This window comes from Cricetulus griseus, chromosome 2 (genome assembly GCF_003668045.3).
Source record: "Cricetulus griseus strain 17A/GY chromosome 2, alternate assembly CriGri-PICRH-1.0, whole genome shotgun sequence".
Taxonomy (NCBI): Eukaryota; Metazoa; Chordata; class Mammalia; order Rodentia; family Cricetidae; genus Cricetulus; species Cricetulus griseus.
In genome coordinates, this window is record NC_048595.1 from 318,126,342 (window position 1) to 318,143,699 (window position 17,358).

At 41.3% G+C, this 17,358-nt stretch overlaps 1 protein-coding gene across 2 annotated transcripts in view; it reads left to right on the forward strand.

The window, feature by feature from the left end:
- Positions 1 to 17,358, forward strand: part of Mrps27 (mitochondrial ribosomal protein S27) — an 82,326-nt gene that overhangs the window by 13,718 nt on the left and 51,250 nt on the right. For both annotated transcript variants that reach the window (XM_027401645.2, XM_027401646.2), the window contains exons 3-4: positions 3,265 to 3,335; positions 5,258 to 5,316. In XM_027401645.2, coding sequence (XP_027257446.1) covers positions 3,265 to 3,335; positions 5,258 to 5,316 — 130 coding nt within the window. The remainder of the gene's footprint in view (positions 1 to 3,264; positions 3,336 to 5,257; positions 5,317 to 17,358) is intronic.

Consider the following 17,358-nt stretch of genomic DNA (forward strand, 5'->3'; position numbering starts at 1 on the left):
GCTTCAGATAGAATCTGGTTACCACGCCTGGAGGTGATCAGCGATGTTGTGTCAGTCCTGTGATGGGTGAGATGCTGTGTGTACTGTGAAAAGGACAAGGGAAGGGAGCTTGCTGGCCATTTCATTAGGCCAGTAGCTTCTGATCCTGGCTTTGCTTGTTTGTTTGCTTGTTTGAATACAGTATATATTTTGAATAAAGGGAGGTGATTCCTCATATTGATCATTAATATAAGAGTGGTCATAATTATAGACTTGGTACCATGAGAGAGCTGTTTGGTATGTAATTATGAGCAACTACACTCGACAATATTGATCCCCTAGTAGGAAGGGGTTTTAAGGATCTGTTTGTGGGTTTTATAGATGTTGTTTCAATACAATGGTCATTAAAAAGGCTATTTATTTACGTCATGTCAGGTTTTAGGAGTTTTATAAAGTTGTTTTTCCCCAGTTGCTATAAGTCATAAGGGCCATTTCCCCAGAGAAATGAGAAGAAAAAAAAAAGGTTAAATGCACAGTAAGAGGTTACCAGTGTACAGGTGTTGGCTAAGTGTCTCTGAATGTCTCAAGATTTGCTACTCATTTCATCCACTGGAGTGAGAAAGCCTGAGAAGTGTAGTCATTTATTCCTCATCCTTTCTTTGCATCCTGCCTTTAGATATTTCCTGGGTGCTTTTCATGGAACTGGCCCATAAACTGAGTATAAGTCAATGAATTTAGTTCTTCCCTGACACTTGTAATGTAAGGGAAGGAGGAGAACCATTTTGCATGGGCATTTGTAGTTAGTAGAAAACATTTTGGTTCAGAAAGAGTGTAACAGGATTTGAACTGTCTTTAAAAGCCTCCCTCATCCTGTCTTCTTGCCTGGAGGTTGACTGTAAGGGTAAAGTGATGACATGTGTGTTTGCGTGGATGGTAGTGGCTGCGTGTGTACATCTATGCAGGTGTGGGAGGAGGCCAGACGATAGCCTCAAGTTTCTTTCACTATGTTGTTTGAGGCAACTCAAACTGGTCTGGAACTTACCACGTTAGCTGGCTGCCTGGATGGCCAGATAGCCCCAGTGACCTGAAGAACACAGGAATCACAAGCACATGTCATCATGCTTAGCTGTTTACATTTGTGCTGGTGGTCAAACTTGGGTCTTCATGCTTGCTTGAGTTATCTCCTAGACTCCTCAGTAGTTAGTAAAGCATAAGAGATTGGTAGCCTAGCAATGGAGATGGTGGATTAAATATGTATTTATTCAAATGTGGAGCCTGTAGATATTGCTGACCAGTTACTTATAGAGTGTGAAAAACAGTGGGATCAAGGACAACTCCTACTTTTTAACCAGCCATTCATCTCTTTTTACTGAGATGGTGAAAGCATACTTAGAGTAGGGAGTTGAAGAATTTAGTGAATATGCAATTGAAAGGCCTATTACACACAAATGGAGATGTCTGTATGCAACTGGAAATGGAGGTCTGGAGTTAAAGGGCAGAATTGGGTAGATGTCTACACACAGAACCAACACTGAGACTGAAGCTGTGGGAGAGACTGACTTGTGTAGCACCTGAGCCCCATGGCGAAGCCTTAGCATACTTTACTGAGACTTGGGCGTCCAGAAGAGGGGATTCTGCAGAAGAGCCCAAGAAATGGTGGGGGTGGGGTTGAGAGGACAAACATTTCATTAAGTATATATAGCTCTGTCGAAAGAGAGAGCTCAAGTAAAACCAGGATGGAGAGTTAATGACTGGGTTTAGTAATCTGGAAGTGTGTGTCACTGTTAGGGAGGGATGGAAACCCAAATCTGAGAGAACCTGGAATACTAACTGTCCTGTTGGGTGAGTCTTTGAGGGAGGCTTGCTGTTAGGGACACAGAAGAAAGAGGTGACTGTGAGGAAAAAATGAGAGCAGGGGGAGCTTTTGTTGTCAATACCATTTATCCCTAGAAGGCACAGATGTAATGGCCTGGTAGATTTGATAGAAGGATGATGCTCTTTAGATTACTTTCAGTGAAATGGGATTGAATCATGAGCCAGAGGATGAGGGGAGTTCGACAATATTGTAAGTTTGAGAAGCAGTGATGTGATGAGACGAAAACTATGTGGAGTGTGTGTTGTCTAGGATGGCAGGTGATCTTAGAGTCTGAGGTCAGTGTGACATCACAAGTCCTCAGTGTTCTTACTGGTATTCTGTTGAGAGGAGCCAACACCTTGGTGCTGGAGGCTACTAATCGGGAAGGATAGTCAAGGGAATTCTGCTTTGTTCAGGGAATATCTGAAGTTCCTTGGTAAATGACGATTACAAAACCTTTAGAGTGCTAACATAAAATTTGACTGCTGTACACTGTTGGGGTGTCAGTGATGGTGACTGTTACAATAAAGCCTAAGGGGAAGCTTGTGTGTGGGACCTTGGCGGATTCCATGTCAGACGAGGTTGACCAACTAAGTCGAGGTACAAACATGCCAGGCAGACAGAGCTTAAGTGAGAAATTATTGGGGGAGGGAAGTAAAGAAACACAGAGACAGAGAGGACAGAAGAGAAGAGGGAGACAGGAAAAGTCCTGTCTGCTCCAGGGGAACCATGGTGGGAGAGAGCAGAAAGAGAGGAGCTAGAGAAAGCTGCAAAGAGAGGAGCTGGGAAAGAGATTCTTAAGTGGGCAGCGGTCTTTCTTTTTTTTTTTTTTTTTTTATTTGGTTTTTCGAGACAGGGGTAGCTTTGGAGCCTATCCTGGCACTCGCTCTGGAGACCAGGCTGGCCTCGAACTCACAGAGATCCACCTGCCTCTGCCTCCCGAGTGCTGGGATTAAAGGCGTGTGCCACCAACGCCCGGCAGGGGTCTTTCTTTTAAAGGGGTCCTTTGCACCTAGGCTGACAGTGGTACTGTCTGAGTGCATTCTTCCAGGTGACAGGGACAGGCCAGCATAATGCCTGAATCCTTATAGTGACTAGAGACAAGTCCCCGTGCCTGCTCTACCTCGAGTTTCTTTTCCTGGAGTCTCACAAACGTAATACTTTGTGTTTACTTACAGAAGTATCTTATTGATCCTTTTTTAAGAGCTAAATTTGTATTTTTAATTATTATTTTACATTCTCTAGTTCAACAAATCATTTAAAATTGTGACTAATGTCAGTTGTCCTCAATTTCTGAAAAAGAGCAAGAGTGAGCATCTGTTTTGATACTGACTTTGTAATGTGTGCAGCCATCTGGCAGGAGTCGATCTGGTGGATTTTTCTGGAGAAATGTGTATGTTTAACAAGGTTCTTTCTCCTTTGTCTTACAGCTGATCTTGCATCCTTAATGGACAAAGCATATGAAAGGAAGTTGCCTGTTAGCTCTTTATCAATATCACGGGTAAGACTATTTTAAAAGAAAGTTGGCTGTTAGGTCTTTAGCAGTATCACAGGTGAGAACATTTCAAACATATTTTTAAAGAAGGAAACAAACAAGCAAGACTATAGACAAGGCTGTGTTGTAGAAATAATAGTAACCATGGGAACCATCTTTCCACAGTATAGTGTGGTTTTTATAATTACCAATAGATACTTATGTAGTGGCTGAAATGAAAAGAAATAAATATACCAGACTCAAGTTAGCAGTCACTGATTTAGCTTTTTGTCTGTTACACTATACTGTGTTTTTAAAGCTAATATATCTTTCAGTGTAAGAATAGTAAACATACTTTCAGTGGCTGACTAACTCTATGAAACAGTGGATACTAACGTTAAACTGACTGCTGCTGGATAGTATGGAGGACGAATATCAGCCCAGCAGTTGGGATAGGAGTTGATAGGAGCCACTCCAGAGCACTTCCATGGCAGTTGTTCTTCTAGTTTTTTGTCATACATCATGTATGTTCGTTTGCACAGAAGCATGGTGTTTGTGAGGCACAAATGATGAGGTAACTCCAGTTTTGCACAGCTTGTAAGCAGAAAGGCTGGAACATCAAAGTTCACCTCTATTGCCCCCATCAAATGTACCTGGTCTTGTCTCCATGGTGATTTCAGGTTATGATACTGGAAGTGAGCAGGATCCTCCAGTGGGAGGTATTAAATCTGGAAGAGGGAAAGGGAAGAAACTTTCCTTCCAATCCTGATCCTTTCTCTGTGCCTTTTGCCCTCTTAATAGGGAAACAGTTCAACTGTCATCGCTTAGATTTGAGGGACTCATGTCCAGCAGAGAAGAGAAGAATTGGGAGACCATTGTTTTCAGGGTGGCCAGCCCTCTGCGGGCTGTAACGTCTGATTTTTGTTTAGGCAGCACTCTGAACTTCAAAGAGCTTTTGTGTGCATGTTCCAGCCTGAGATTCAAGCTCCTCAGGGCGGAAGCCTGTAGCTGTTTTTACAGATGGAGCAATAAGTCCCAGAGGGGCTGTGCCATCTGTTTGTGCCACAGCAAGCTATCAGGAGAGCTGGTTCTCAAGCTCAGGGCCTGTGTTTGCACCACATGTTATCTGCCCTTTAATGGATTTCTAAATCAAACCCACAGGTCCTGGTTATTTTTAGAAAGTCTCCCTTTTTCCCTCCTCTCTCTTCATGAGGTTCTAGTTACACTGTCTGCACGCCTGGGCTCTTACTCTTATCTTCCTGCTTTTGACTTCCCACTTGTGGGCAGAATCCATCCTTGGGTAATGTTTTCTGCTCATTTAGATAGTAGGTAAGGAACATACTAGCAGATTTTTTTTCATTTTTTTCTCAAGTGCTAGAGCCTCATGAATGTGTCAAGTGCTCTCCACCAATGAGTTGCATCCCCAGGCCCAATGCTTAGCAGATGCTATAGCTTAAAGGGAGCCTTCAATCCTAAAACAGTTGTTCCATATCAGCACTAAAACCAGAGTGAAAGTGGTTACACACTGAATTCTCTACACTTAGGTTTTTATATTCTGAACAATATTGTTCCAGCCTTAAGAGTCTGCACCATTTCAACCATGTATTTGGAGGATGAGATGTAGATACAGGGATAAAGGTAATAATAACTGTAAACAATACTATAAAAAGCTCTCATCTTGTTTGTCTTATATGAGCAGGGTTCAGGTTTGGATTTTACTTGGTGCTTTATTGTTGTTTGTTTTGTTTGGGACCAAAGTTGTTCTGTCCATAGAAGAGAAGTTATGGTGTATGATTTGTTTTCACCAGTGTGAAGGGTTTTCAGGATGGAGCCATACCACTGGAACACCGTTCCAATAAAAAGAGTACATGTTTTTTAAGGATCAGTGTATGAACTCGACCAAACAGATGGCATAATATGTATTTAACCAAGACTTTTTTCCCCTTTAGTTTGTGGACAACATTTCATCTCGAGAAGATATAGATTCTGCAGAGTACTATCTTTACAAGTAAGATCACCCCTCACCTCTGCTTCACACCCGCTTCTAACACTGGCTGCTTGTTTTTCTTCTGTAGTACTAAGGTGTGTGTGTGTGTGTGTGTGTGTGTGTGTCTGTGTGTCTGTGTGTCTGTGTGTCTGTGTGTCTGTGTGTCTGTGTTTGAATCCAGGTGCATGTGGCCCAGAGCATTAACAGAGATTCATGTGGTTGCTGGATTCTGTTTCCATGTAGAACATGTATAAGACTCTTGTTCACTTCATGTCCATGCTGCTGTGATTTCACATCTTGTCATTTACTTTATTCAGAACTAATGCTTTTATTAAGATGTCATTTTTTAAAATTCTGTTCTTTTCATTATCAAGAAAATTAGCCTCTTCTCTCAGATTTTTTTTTTTTTTAAATTCTCATGACATCATAGATACTTTTTCTTGTGTAAGAGTCTGGGTAACCTGTACAAAGCTAGTGGTAATGATGCTTGCTCATTGTCTAAATGACTTCTGCTTCCCAGCTTCAGAGAATGTACAAAACATACTAAAGCTGCAGAAAAATGCTTGTGAAAATTGAAAGTTAGAAACTATGAACTCTTGGAGTTTCTTTTGAGTAACTGAAATCAGAGGTAGAACTTGGACATGTGGACACCAGAGACCAGATGCTCTGCGGTACTTCCACTAGGTAGGCCTGCTGTGGTTGCTGTGGCTAAGATCTTTACAGAGTGACTTTTGTCCTCTCAGAATGACCTTAAAGTCACATGCCTAACATGAAGAAACATCAAGCAACTTCTTAATCTTAAATAGCCCAACAGCTTCTGGCTGTCCTGCCTGCAGGTAGCATTTCTTACTCCTTGAGGGAGGTTCCATCACTTAGAGCAGTGGCTCTCAACCCGTGGGCTGTGGCCTTTGGGGGTCGAATGACCCTTTCACAGGGGTCTCCCAAGACCATCAGAAAACACACATTTGCATTATGATTCATAAGAGTAGCAAAACTGTATTTATGAAGTAGCAATGAAAATAAATTTATGGTTGGGGTTCGCCACAACATGAGGAACTGTACTAAAGGATTGCAGCATTAGAAAGGTTGAGAAGCACTAGCTTAGAGTAAAGCATATTGCTGCCTGTGGTATAGGCTTATCTCCTTCCCTGCCATAGCCTGTAGCCACCATCATAGCTTAATTGACCAGTGGAGAACTGATGAACTTTCTGCCATAGAATCTTGGCATGGGTACCAGCAAGTCCCAGGACTTGTGGCACACACTTACCTTTTCATCTTATCATCCCTGGAGAACATTTGAAATATCTAGACATCTTAGACATGAAAGCTTGGGAACTCCAGCATCTTGGGGTGCCAGCAATCATTATAGAAAGGCTACTTTTGAGACAGCAGAAAGGACATTTGATGTGGGTTGTGCAGTGCTCTCTGGGAGTCAGCCACACTGGAATCCTCTGCTTAGGGTAGAAAAGGAAACATGGAGGAAAAGGAGTGGGTGCTGTAGTTACCACAGCAAACAGTGGGTGTTTGAGGCAATCTATGCATTGACAAAAATCTGAACACAGTGATAGTCTGCATCTGAAGGGAAAATAAGCAAGAATAAAAGTGATTCAGACAGTGGGAAGGATAAAACTGAGAGTCAACACTTAGAAAACAGGGCATGTCTTAGAATACCATGTCTTGGTGTTACAGAGATGCCTCAGTTGAAGTGTGGCATCAAAAAGATAAAAACAGACACAGTAGGAAGGACCTGAGGCAGAGGCTTCATGTGATGGGTGTGGTTTGGCTGGGAGGCTGGGGAAACAAGCCTGAGAGTGCAACATATATATATGCTCTCATGGGCTGCAATACACTCAGTCTTCGGGCCCCCTGGGGCATGGGGTGGGGAGGGATAAGGACCCGAGAGAGGAGAAGCCCAGCTCTGCTGCCACAGGCCCTTTGCTTCTGCCAGAGAAGCCATGCTTCCTGCTACTTTCTATATCGGGGTCTGCAGAGAACGTTTTATAGAGATCTGCAAATTGGGTAAGCATAAAAAAGCACATTTTAGTGTCTCAATAATGCTTAGCATTTTCTTCCATTATGAGTGTAGATGACAGATGCCTGCACTATTTGCAGCATTTGTCTTTCTCACCAATTAAAGTCATCGATTTTTTTTTTTTTTTTTAACCGTATCACATTTGTAGCAGATTTCTAAAAACTGCTCATCGCAGCTCAGAAGCCGGTAATTAGACCTGGTTCTGGCTGTGGGGTTCCATGCACTAATGATGCAGCGCATATGTTGCGTTATCTCAGAACTTCTTAGTATCTTGATAATTGTATTTCAGTGTAACTGGTTTCAGTTGTAAAAAACCAGTTTGGAGAAGGGGTCCCCAGGCCCACCTACCAGAGGGATCAAGGTGCAAAATACAAAAAGTTAAGGGCCTCCTCTGAGGCCTTGTGAGCTATAGGTTCTTTTGCCGGGTCTTAGTCCTGCTTCCTTCTGCAGGCCTTTGAAGTATTCTTTGTGTTCTTTTCATACACTTTCTTTTCTTATTCTAGCTTGCCCTGTGAAGGAAGACAAGCACATGGCTGATAGGTACTCCGTCTCCAAATGAAACATTAGGTACAGTCAGTCCCTTAGAGTCCCCATCAAGATGAGGTAGTTGAGGAGATTCTGCAGGCCCCAACAGGTTGTTTGGGGAGCAGGACATTTCTGTTTTATTTTGGTATCATCAGCACCCGGGGTGTGGTGAGGTCAGAAAGCAGCCGCAAGGGAAGCTTATATGATGCAGGAATAGTCAACCAATGCAGCTGACACAAAGGCCATTCAGCGGTCAGTGTCTGGGGATGGTCTTTATTCTTTCGACTTAAAAACTTCCACATCCTCTGCTAATTTTTAAAACAACTAGGCTCCAAACACTTTTTTTCTTCCAAGCAGAGGATTCAATTTACTGTTCTGCTGTCCTTTGAGAGGGAAAGGCTTCCTGCCTTTACTGTCGCTGGCAGCATTCCTAGGCATTATTAGCTTTGTAGCCCTCTTTTACTGACACTGAGGCAAAGAGAGATTGCCCGAGTGGTGAGTATGGTGTGTGGGAACTGCCTGTTCTGAGCTGGGAAGCCACAAGCTCCAGAAGGGCAGCTCTGTGAAGGCAGCGTGGGCCTGCCCAGAGCAGGACGATCAATCGTGAAGGGATCCAGGCAGGGCTGTGACTGGTAAAGAACCCAGGCAGGGGGTTAATTGTTCCCTGGAATGTCTTGTGGACTGCTCCTCAGTTTATTGTGAGACTGTCACCCCTTATCCCTTTTGGAGTGCTGCCTGTCTGGGGTCAGTGTTATTGTATGGTGACTGTCTATAAGTTTCATACAGTGAACACCTCTTTTCCATTTTGAAGACCAGCTTTCCTGGGCCTGCTAGTCAGGTTCTGAGCTGGACTCCCCTGTCCATGTATACTGTCTATACTTAGACAGTAAACCTGGAGTCTGATTGTGTCTCCATATTCAGGAGACAAAACTACATGTCATAGGGAAAAATGTGCCATCAATAAAAGCCATTATTTGTGTGGTTATAGCAAGCTTTAACAGTTTCAGTGTTAGCATTTTATGACTATACTAATGGCATACAACTCCAGCTACAATACTTGTGCACTCCCTTTTGGTGTCCTCCTTACTGAGAATGTGTGCCCATTGCAGTTTTAAAGGCTTATTTAGACTTCTGCATCTTTGGCGGAAGACAGGACGGACTGTGGTGTTTACAAAAGCATGAAATTGAACTTGCTCCCCTTACCTCAGAGCATCAGTCATCAGAACTGGTTATTTAATCCACAACATGATGGTCATTCCTGAAGGGTGACAGGCCTCTCCAGTTCTAAAGTGGCCTGTAGTTTCCAGAAAAAGCATGGAGAGTGTAGAATCCATTGTCACACAGTACAAAAGGCTGCAGAGCTTCAAGGACAGCTCTTTCCCTCAGAATCAGACTCCTGGGTTGTCATGGAGAGCAACATGTAATGAGAGGAAGGCTAAGCTGGGAGGCTCTCCATGGTGTGGCAGCATGTCCATCCATGCTGGGCTGTGGCCTCAAGCGTCCTTCCACAGTTGCTCAGCTGACCTGGCAGATAACAGGCGACAGGTCAGGAACAGCTGGGAGGAGGCAGATGGTAGCCTGCATGTCTCCAGGTCCTAGGTTGGCAGCCTCTCGAAGGACCAAAATAGCTTCATTTTTCAATGAGCAAAAGTGCTGTGGTGGCTCCTTGGAAGGAGTGTTGTAGGAATCTTGTGCCTGTGGGGAGAGGGGGTGGGAGGTCAGGGTTCTTTAGGAGTGAGCTGCGTGTGAATTAGTTTTCTTCTGAGGTCTTGGAGATTGTATTCTATGGCTATCTTAAATTTTTCTGTTAGCATTGCTTAGTCTCTGGGAAACTCAAACTGACAGCAATTCCTAGAGCGTTTTTAGGAACAGTTCCCTGCTTTAACACTGCTGCATGCTGTAGTTGTTTTTATTTGCTAATCTTAACCCCAAGCCAGAGAGATAGTCCATATTATTAATACTCTGTATTAGATAATAGCAAATTGGCAATTTTAGTTTCTGCCTCACCAGAGAGTCATGGGTTTGGTGATGAGAGTAAGGACCTTTGGGCCCTGCTCCTTCAGAGTCTGTACTTTCCCCTCTGATCTAGTTAACAAGACTATGGTGTGAAGTTCATTTGCTGTGCTTCCCAATGTTGCTTATGGTTCCCAGAGTGATCTGAGATGACTGCTGTCTTTACTACATCAAGAGGTGATTCCACATCCTGTTCTAGCAGGCTGTGGCAGCCCAGGCTGCTAAGAATACCTATGGATCCAACTTTGTATTGACTTGTCCTTTTGCTTAAAATGGCTGGAACATATTGAAGATAGATATTTAGCTTTTAAAAAACTTGACTGTTGTTTTACAAAGAGCTTAGCCCATTTTATAATCCTAGTGGAATCTCCTCTGTACTTTCCATGACAGATAGACCTGGATCAATGTGTATTTATTTTGGTTTAAATTTGTAATTGCCAGGTGATCCCTTATTTGGCAAATTTTACTTTGTTCTGGGTTTTTTTTTTTTTTAAAACTGAATTTGAAAATTCGTTTTAGTCTTGTGTTTTCATTCACTTAACATGTTTTTCAAATATGGTTTCAACTTCTATGGAAATCCAGTCCCTCCCCCACTTTTATGTTTTTGGTGTCTGTCATCTAAGAAATCTTGGCCAAACTCAGCACCATACATATTTTTGTCTAATATTTTGCTTTAGAATTTTGTAATTTTGGGTTCTAGAGTTAGATCTATAATTATGAGAGGCTTTTTTGTTTGTTTATTTGTTTACATAGGAGAGAAGATAAGGCTCAAAGGTAATTTTTTTTTCTTTTTTGGTACAAAAACACCTAATTTTATCTAGGCCATTTACTGTAAACATAAAATACTCTTTCACATTGCCTGGGACCTCTTGGTAATAATTTCTTCATATGATTTTTTTGTGCTGGTCATCTCTGCTTTATTTGGTGATAGAAATATATTGGCTTAGTAGCTGTAATTTTTGGTCTTTTCATTAGATAACATGGATCTTCTAACCTGGCTCTGCTTTAGCAAAGTCATTTTGGATATTTAAGTCTTTTCCTTTCTGTATTTATCTACATGTATATATAAATTTACATTTCCATGTGTATTTTTTAAGATTTATTTTTATTTTGTCTATGAATGCTTTGCCTCATGTATATATGTGTACCGTGTGCAGCTTGGTGTCCACAGAGGCCACAAGAGGGCATCAGATTATTATTGATGGGTGTGAGCTGCCATGTCGGTGCTTGGAACCAATCCTTAGTCTTCTGCAAGAGTGGCTGGTGCTCTTAACTGCTGAGTCATCTCTCCAGCCCACACATGCATTCTTTCTTCTTGTTTGGTTGTTTGGTTGGTTTATTTTTGTTTGTTTATTGAGATAGCGTATTAATATGTAGCCTTGGCTGTCCTGGAGCTCACTATGTAGACCAGGCTGACATCAAACTTACAGAGATCTACCTCTCCTCCCAATTGCTGTAATTAAAAATATGTTCCACCATGCCTGGTATGCACCCATAATATAATGTAGAGGAACTAGGAATAAATAACTCAAACAATATTATTGAATGTCTACTATAATTTAGAAGAAAAGGGAAAGGGAGTGAATATAGAGAACATGAAGAGAAAGATTAATTTTGTGAATCAGCTATTCTTTTTCCATTGAAACAAATAAACTGCTCTGACAATGTTTGAGATGAAAATACAGGAAGACAAATACCAATTATGGTGTCCATAAGATACATCAGCTCTGTATAGGGGAAGGTTAAAGCCAATAGGAGATAGAAGAGCATTTTTTTTTTAGTTCACTAAAACTGTGGTATATTCAAAGAAAGGATGTGCTATCAAAAAGACTGGAAATTGTTGAGGATGAGTATATACGTGAAGCAGTTCAAAGTCCAGCCAAATTCTGAATTTAACAGATTAATTCACTGTATTTATATAACAAACTTAATGTTTTAAAATATGTTTGAGGCAGACTGTAAGAGGGATTAATGTCATCAACAAATACAAACTTAAAAGTTAGAACTTGAGTTGGAAAGCTGCAGAAAGAACTGACTCTGTGGGGCCTGCCATCAGAGAGAGAGAGAGAGAGGAGAGAGAGAGAGAGAGAGAGAGAGAGAGAGCGCCTGTGGGGAGGACTGAGAAATAAGACTGATAGATAGAGGGAGAAAATTATTGCAGAAAAGATAGTGTTAATCTGTTATTGTATATTGATATTAAATTTGTAAATTGGCACATTATCCAAGTTAGGCATAGTAGCACATACCTATCATCTCAACATGGCTCAGGAAGCTAAGGCAAGAGGATCGTGAGTTCAAGACTAGCCTAGGCTATATGGCAAGATAGTGTCTCAAAAACAAATACAAATTTATAGAGTATCTGCAGTGAGAATTTTGGCAACATAAAATTATAAATGCATGTATTCTTTAAGCCAATGGTAGTTTCAGATATTTAATCTAATATAGCCCCATACATATGAAGTAATGTCCATTGCAAATAGTAAAACTTTGCCTATTAGCAGAAGCATGCTTAAATTATTATTCCATAACCATGTAGTAAAATTATTCTATAAGCATGTAGTAAATATTATGCAGTGATTGGAAAGAATGAGGGCTTAATGTATATTTGTATTCCTAAGGAGTAAATTTCAGAATTGTTAGATGAAAAGTTATGGTTTGTGTGGTGTGTGCTTTGATGCGTGTGTATGTATGTAATATGGGTATGTGTCTTCGAGTGGTAAGCACTGTCATACAAAAGCTGTTAACAATGCTTTCTTTCAAAAAGTATTCCTGAGATTCTTTCAAAAAGAATCTCAAAAATTCTCTCTTGACCTTTTAAATTTTATGTTGTGAGTGTGTGTTCGTCAAGAAAGATCTTTTTAATGACCCAAGAGATAATTAATCATCATTAGATTCTTGAGAAACGTCTCTCATAAGGAAGGTATTCCACGAAGAGTAATAATAATTTTTTTTATTTAGTGGATAAATGTAGGAAGGAAATTAATTTTCCCTGCTTGCAGTGATAAAAGCCCTGACCTGTGGTAATCAGCAGTAGAAATGAAGAGAGAAATGTATTATACACAGGACAGGGGACAAATAGATCAGCAAAGTTAATGAAAAGTTGAAAATTAAGCCTCGCTAATGGGAAAATGGCTAGTACATTGGTTGAAGTACTGAGTGGGAAGAAAACTAGGTGACAAGAGACTGGACATTTCACCTTTTTATTACACTCATACATGTTTCTAAGTTGCCTATTTTCTGCCTACTGACCACACTTAGGCTTTAGAGAAGATCTGACCATAGACCTTTGGAGGAAAAACAGTTGCCAAAACATACCATTAGGTTTGCCAGGCATCTGGCACCAGCTGGGAAGTGGGATTCTAGGTGGCTTCTGATGCTTGTCAAGTTTAGTATCTGAAGTTGACGTTGAAGTGACTTCTGTAAAGGCCAAGGGAGTCAAGTTCTCGAAGCTGGATTGGGGATCTGACTGTCTCTAGGCTTGTCAAGCAGGCCAGTGTGTCTGCCTAAGCCTGGTCTCTTCAGAGGCAGTCTCAGTAGTATCCAGGACAGAGACGTAAGATACTTTGATACAGTGACAGTCAGCCTGAAGAAAGCCTAACATATGAAGATGTCAACAGTAAAAGTCCATTGTGCTGTGGAGGATAAGCGCTTAAACATCCCCCTGAGACATCAGAACTGTGGGACCAGTGTAAGCTCCAGTGTGATCTGTAAATGGAGCCGGTTAAGCTGGCTGTAGATATCAGCTACCCGGAGGAACACCTGGCCTCTCATTAAAATTGAAGCCTCATGTGTTGGCACACGTCTTTGATCCGGGAGGCAGAGGCAGATAGATCTCTGTGAGTTACAGGCCAGCATGGTCTACAGAGTGAGTTCCGGGACATCCAGGGCTACATAGCGGGACCCTTCTCAAACAAAACAAAACAAAAGATGGAAGCCTCAGACGTTGTGAGCATGAGGGTCCATTCTGCTTAGCTTCTCAGAAACTCTGCTCCAGTAAATGGTGTTAACATTTCAGTTAGTTCTTTCATGATTTTCAAAAGAAAAAGCAGGACATATAAGATTAGATCAGAGAAAGGATGGGGTTTCTGATCTCTGATCTGCAGTGGGCCTTAGTCGTAAAAGCTGCTTGCTTTAGACAGCTAATTTTTGTGTCATATTTATCTTCGTATTTCCTAACTCTGAAAAGTTCATGAAGCACATTTTTGATGAGCTGAACATAAATGAGAAAGAAAAGGACTAAAGCAAAGCTATTCTGATAGCTGCCAAACCTTTTAAGAGTGACTTTTTTTTTTTTTTTTTTTTTTTTGGTTTTTTGGTTTTTCAAGAAACGGTTTCTCTGTGTAATTTTGGAGGCTATCCTGGAACTCATTCTGTAGACCAGGCTGGTCTCGAACTCACAGAGATCCGGCTGCCTCTGCCAACCAAGAGCTGGGATTAAAGGTGTGTGCCACCAACATAGTGACTCTTAAGGAAAAAAAAATGAAGATTTTGTGTAAAAAGGTATTCTCTGAGTTCTGTTTTTGCAGTGTAGTCCTGGGATCAACAGCTCTCTCTGCTAGCTGTTTTCGTGACTGTAACATAGGGTCCCAGGAACGTGGCTCGTGGTCTATCGATTGTGCAGCCCTCCTTGGGTAGTATTTCACCTGTGAACTTGCAGATAGTTCTGGGGAGCTGGCAGAGGTTAAAGGAGAGTGGAGTAGATTAACAGAGGCTCGGGGAGATCTGTGGGAGCAGAAGTTGCAGTTGATTGCATCATGATTTTTGAGGCCAAAAGCAAATAAATTCTTAAGTATTTCCAGATGCTCTGTGTCTAGCGAAGCGGACACTTAGGAGCTTTGATGTGAATTCTCTTCCCTGATGGTGACTGCTGTCCTTTTCATGGTAGAGTTCCCCTTATGTTTGTTTTAACCAGGCAGGGGTTTGGAGGCCTGGTCTGTTCCTTTTAGTATAGACACTGGTTTGAAGACAGTATCCCCATCTCCTAGCTGGTAACTTAAAACTCAGGCTTTGAACTCCATACTAAGCAACACTGTCTCCTACTACGTGTTCCATCATTGTGTGTGTGGGGGGGGGGGGCTACCCAGAAGTGGGGGAAGGTCATTAGTCATCATTGCTAAAGCCATGGCACAGTCGATAGGGAAGACTTGGAAAGCATTTGGTAAAATGAGACCCTGGGTCTCATAGGTACAGATCCCTCCAGTTCTCCACTTGCTGAGTTAAAGGCAGGTAGTGAGAGGTATTGTGTCTGACACACGTATGCATGCTCTCAGAGCACAGCCACAACAACCTGCCATCCCCAGAGTGCCCTGGGCTTTCTGTCTTTGCTTGTTTCCTGTTCCGAATTCTGCCTCATCCATACTTTCCCTGACTTTTAATGTAATTTCTGACCTTTCCTTAAAATTATGCTTCAGCTATTTATTGACTCGTCAGAAATCTATTGTCCTTTACTTGAGAAGCAGTTTTGGAGAGCACTTGGAGCATGGACTCCAGAGTCAGTTTGCAGGGCTTTGTGTGTCAGGTGTGGCATATGCTGGCTGGGTGGTTTAGTTACAGGCTCCATCCTCTTTCTTCACTAGGAAAATGGATATTAATAGTACCTCTGCCTCAGGGTGGGTAGAGGCTTGGAGAAACTGTTAAAAGCAGCTACAAGGGTCTTGGAGCAGAGAAGGGGAGTGCTTAGTTAGATTTAGCTTTAATATTGGCTGTGCTTTGTCCTGGAAGATCAAGGACTATTCCTGTCACTTTTAGGGAGCATGTACTTTAAATTCAGATTTTGGATTTTAAACACATTATTCCCCAGTGATCTTTACCAGATTTCACTGAGGGGCATCACAGTCCAGGCTTCATTGGGATTATGCCCAGAGGAAAAGGATGTCACATTTTGGGGAAGTGTTCTGCCCCTTAAAGACAGCTACTCCAAGCTGCCCTATAGTTAGTTGCTAAATTGCTAAGCTTAAGGCAGCCATAGCAGACCAAAAGGGGGCAGCAGAGAGTTGTCTGTGTTCTGTCTAGGGGGAAAAGGAATGAAGTGATTCCCAGGTAGGAAGAGCGAGCCCAGACCCAGCCTTGGCCAAGGGTTGCGAGTAGGTAAAGCACAGAATAGAAACCGAGTGGATACAGAATAGTTCTGGGCTGGGGGGTATTCAGACGGCTGATAGAGAGCCTGTGTGACTGACTGTTCTGAGGACAGGGCTGAACAGCAGCAGCTTGGTGTGGCTGAAGCTGTTGGCTGTTGTCAGCACTCCCTTCTGGATGGAAATTGAGTGACCTGTTTGTGTAACCCATTGTTACATAGCAGATTGGTTAACTGTGACCTTTAAGGTTAGGCTGAAACAGACAAATTTTTCCATATTTTAAAAGTGATGTAAAAGGTAAAAACCAAAAAAAGAAAAAGAAAAACTGTAACTGGTTAAAGGCTGGTAATTTCAATGTATGAAAATTTCAACACCCCATAAAGAGAATATTGACACAAGCAAGATTTACAGCCTACCTATGATTGTTGAGATAAGATGACCAAATAGAAGAGTCTGTAGTGATGCATTTGCTAAGAGCTTATTATTCTCATGTATTGTTAAAGTTAGGCTTGTACTTTGGGAAGATAGGATTGTATCTATATTAACAATACTACCTGTGATTTTATTTGTTTTGCTCATATCTGTTGGTTTTGATATCAGGGTTATATAATGTTACCAAATATATCAGAAATATTCCCTCATTTGTTTTCTCAAAGTTTGCATAAAACATATTATTCCTTCAGTATTTGATAGCATTCACCAGTGAAGTCATCTGGACTTAGATTTTTATTTCAAATATTTTAAATTACAAGTTAGTATTTTTAATAGGTAAATGACTTATCAATATCCTAGTTTCTCTTGTTCAATGGTAGTAAGATTTGCTTATTCTTTAATAAGAACCTATATTCCTATAAACTTGCGTTTACCTTTTTAACATTCTTCTGGGCTAATGGGGTTTTTGTTGTTATCGGACCTCTTGTAATGTTTACAGAATAGCTTTGAATTAATATTTTCTCATTTCTTCATTTTTAAATTGTTTTACTTTATAGTAGTGTTTCCTGTGTACATGTGTAATTTAATTTTTAAACTTCTCTTTATGAGTTTTATGTAAGACTGACATTTTTATGCCAATAAATTTCCCCCAACTAATGTATGCTTTTGCTTTTCACAAGTAAGTATATAAGATTCATGTGGAATTACTTTGAGTTAATTGTTGTGTGATAATCTTTTTGTACACTGTGAAAATGTATCCTTGCTAAGGCACCTTCTGATTAGTTTAATAAAGAGCTGAATGGTCAATAGCTGGGCAGGAAGAGGTTAGGCAGGACTTCTGGGAGAGAGAGGAACTCAGGGACAAAACACCGGGGAAGTCGGGTGTACAGAATGAGGGGTAAAAAGCCATGTGGTAGAATGTAGATTAATAGAAACTAGTTAATTTAAGTTGTAAGAGCTAGTTGGGAACAAGACTAAGCTAAAGGC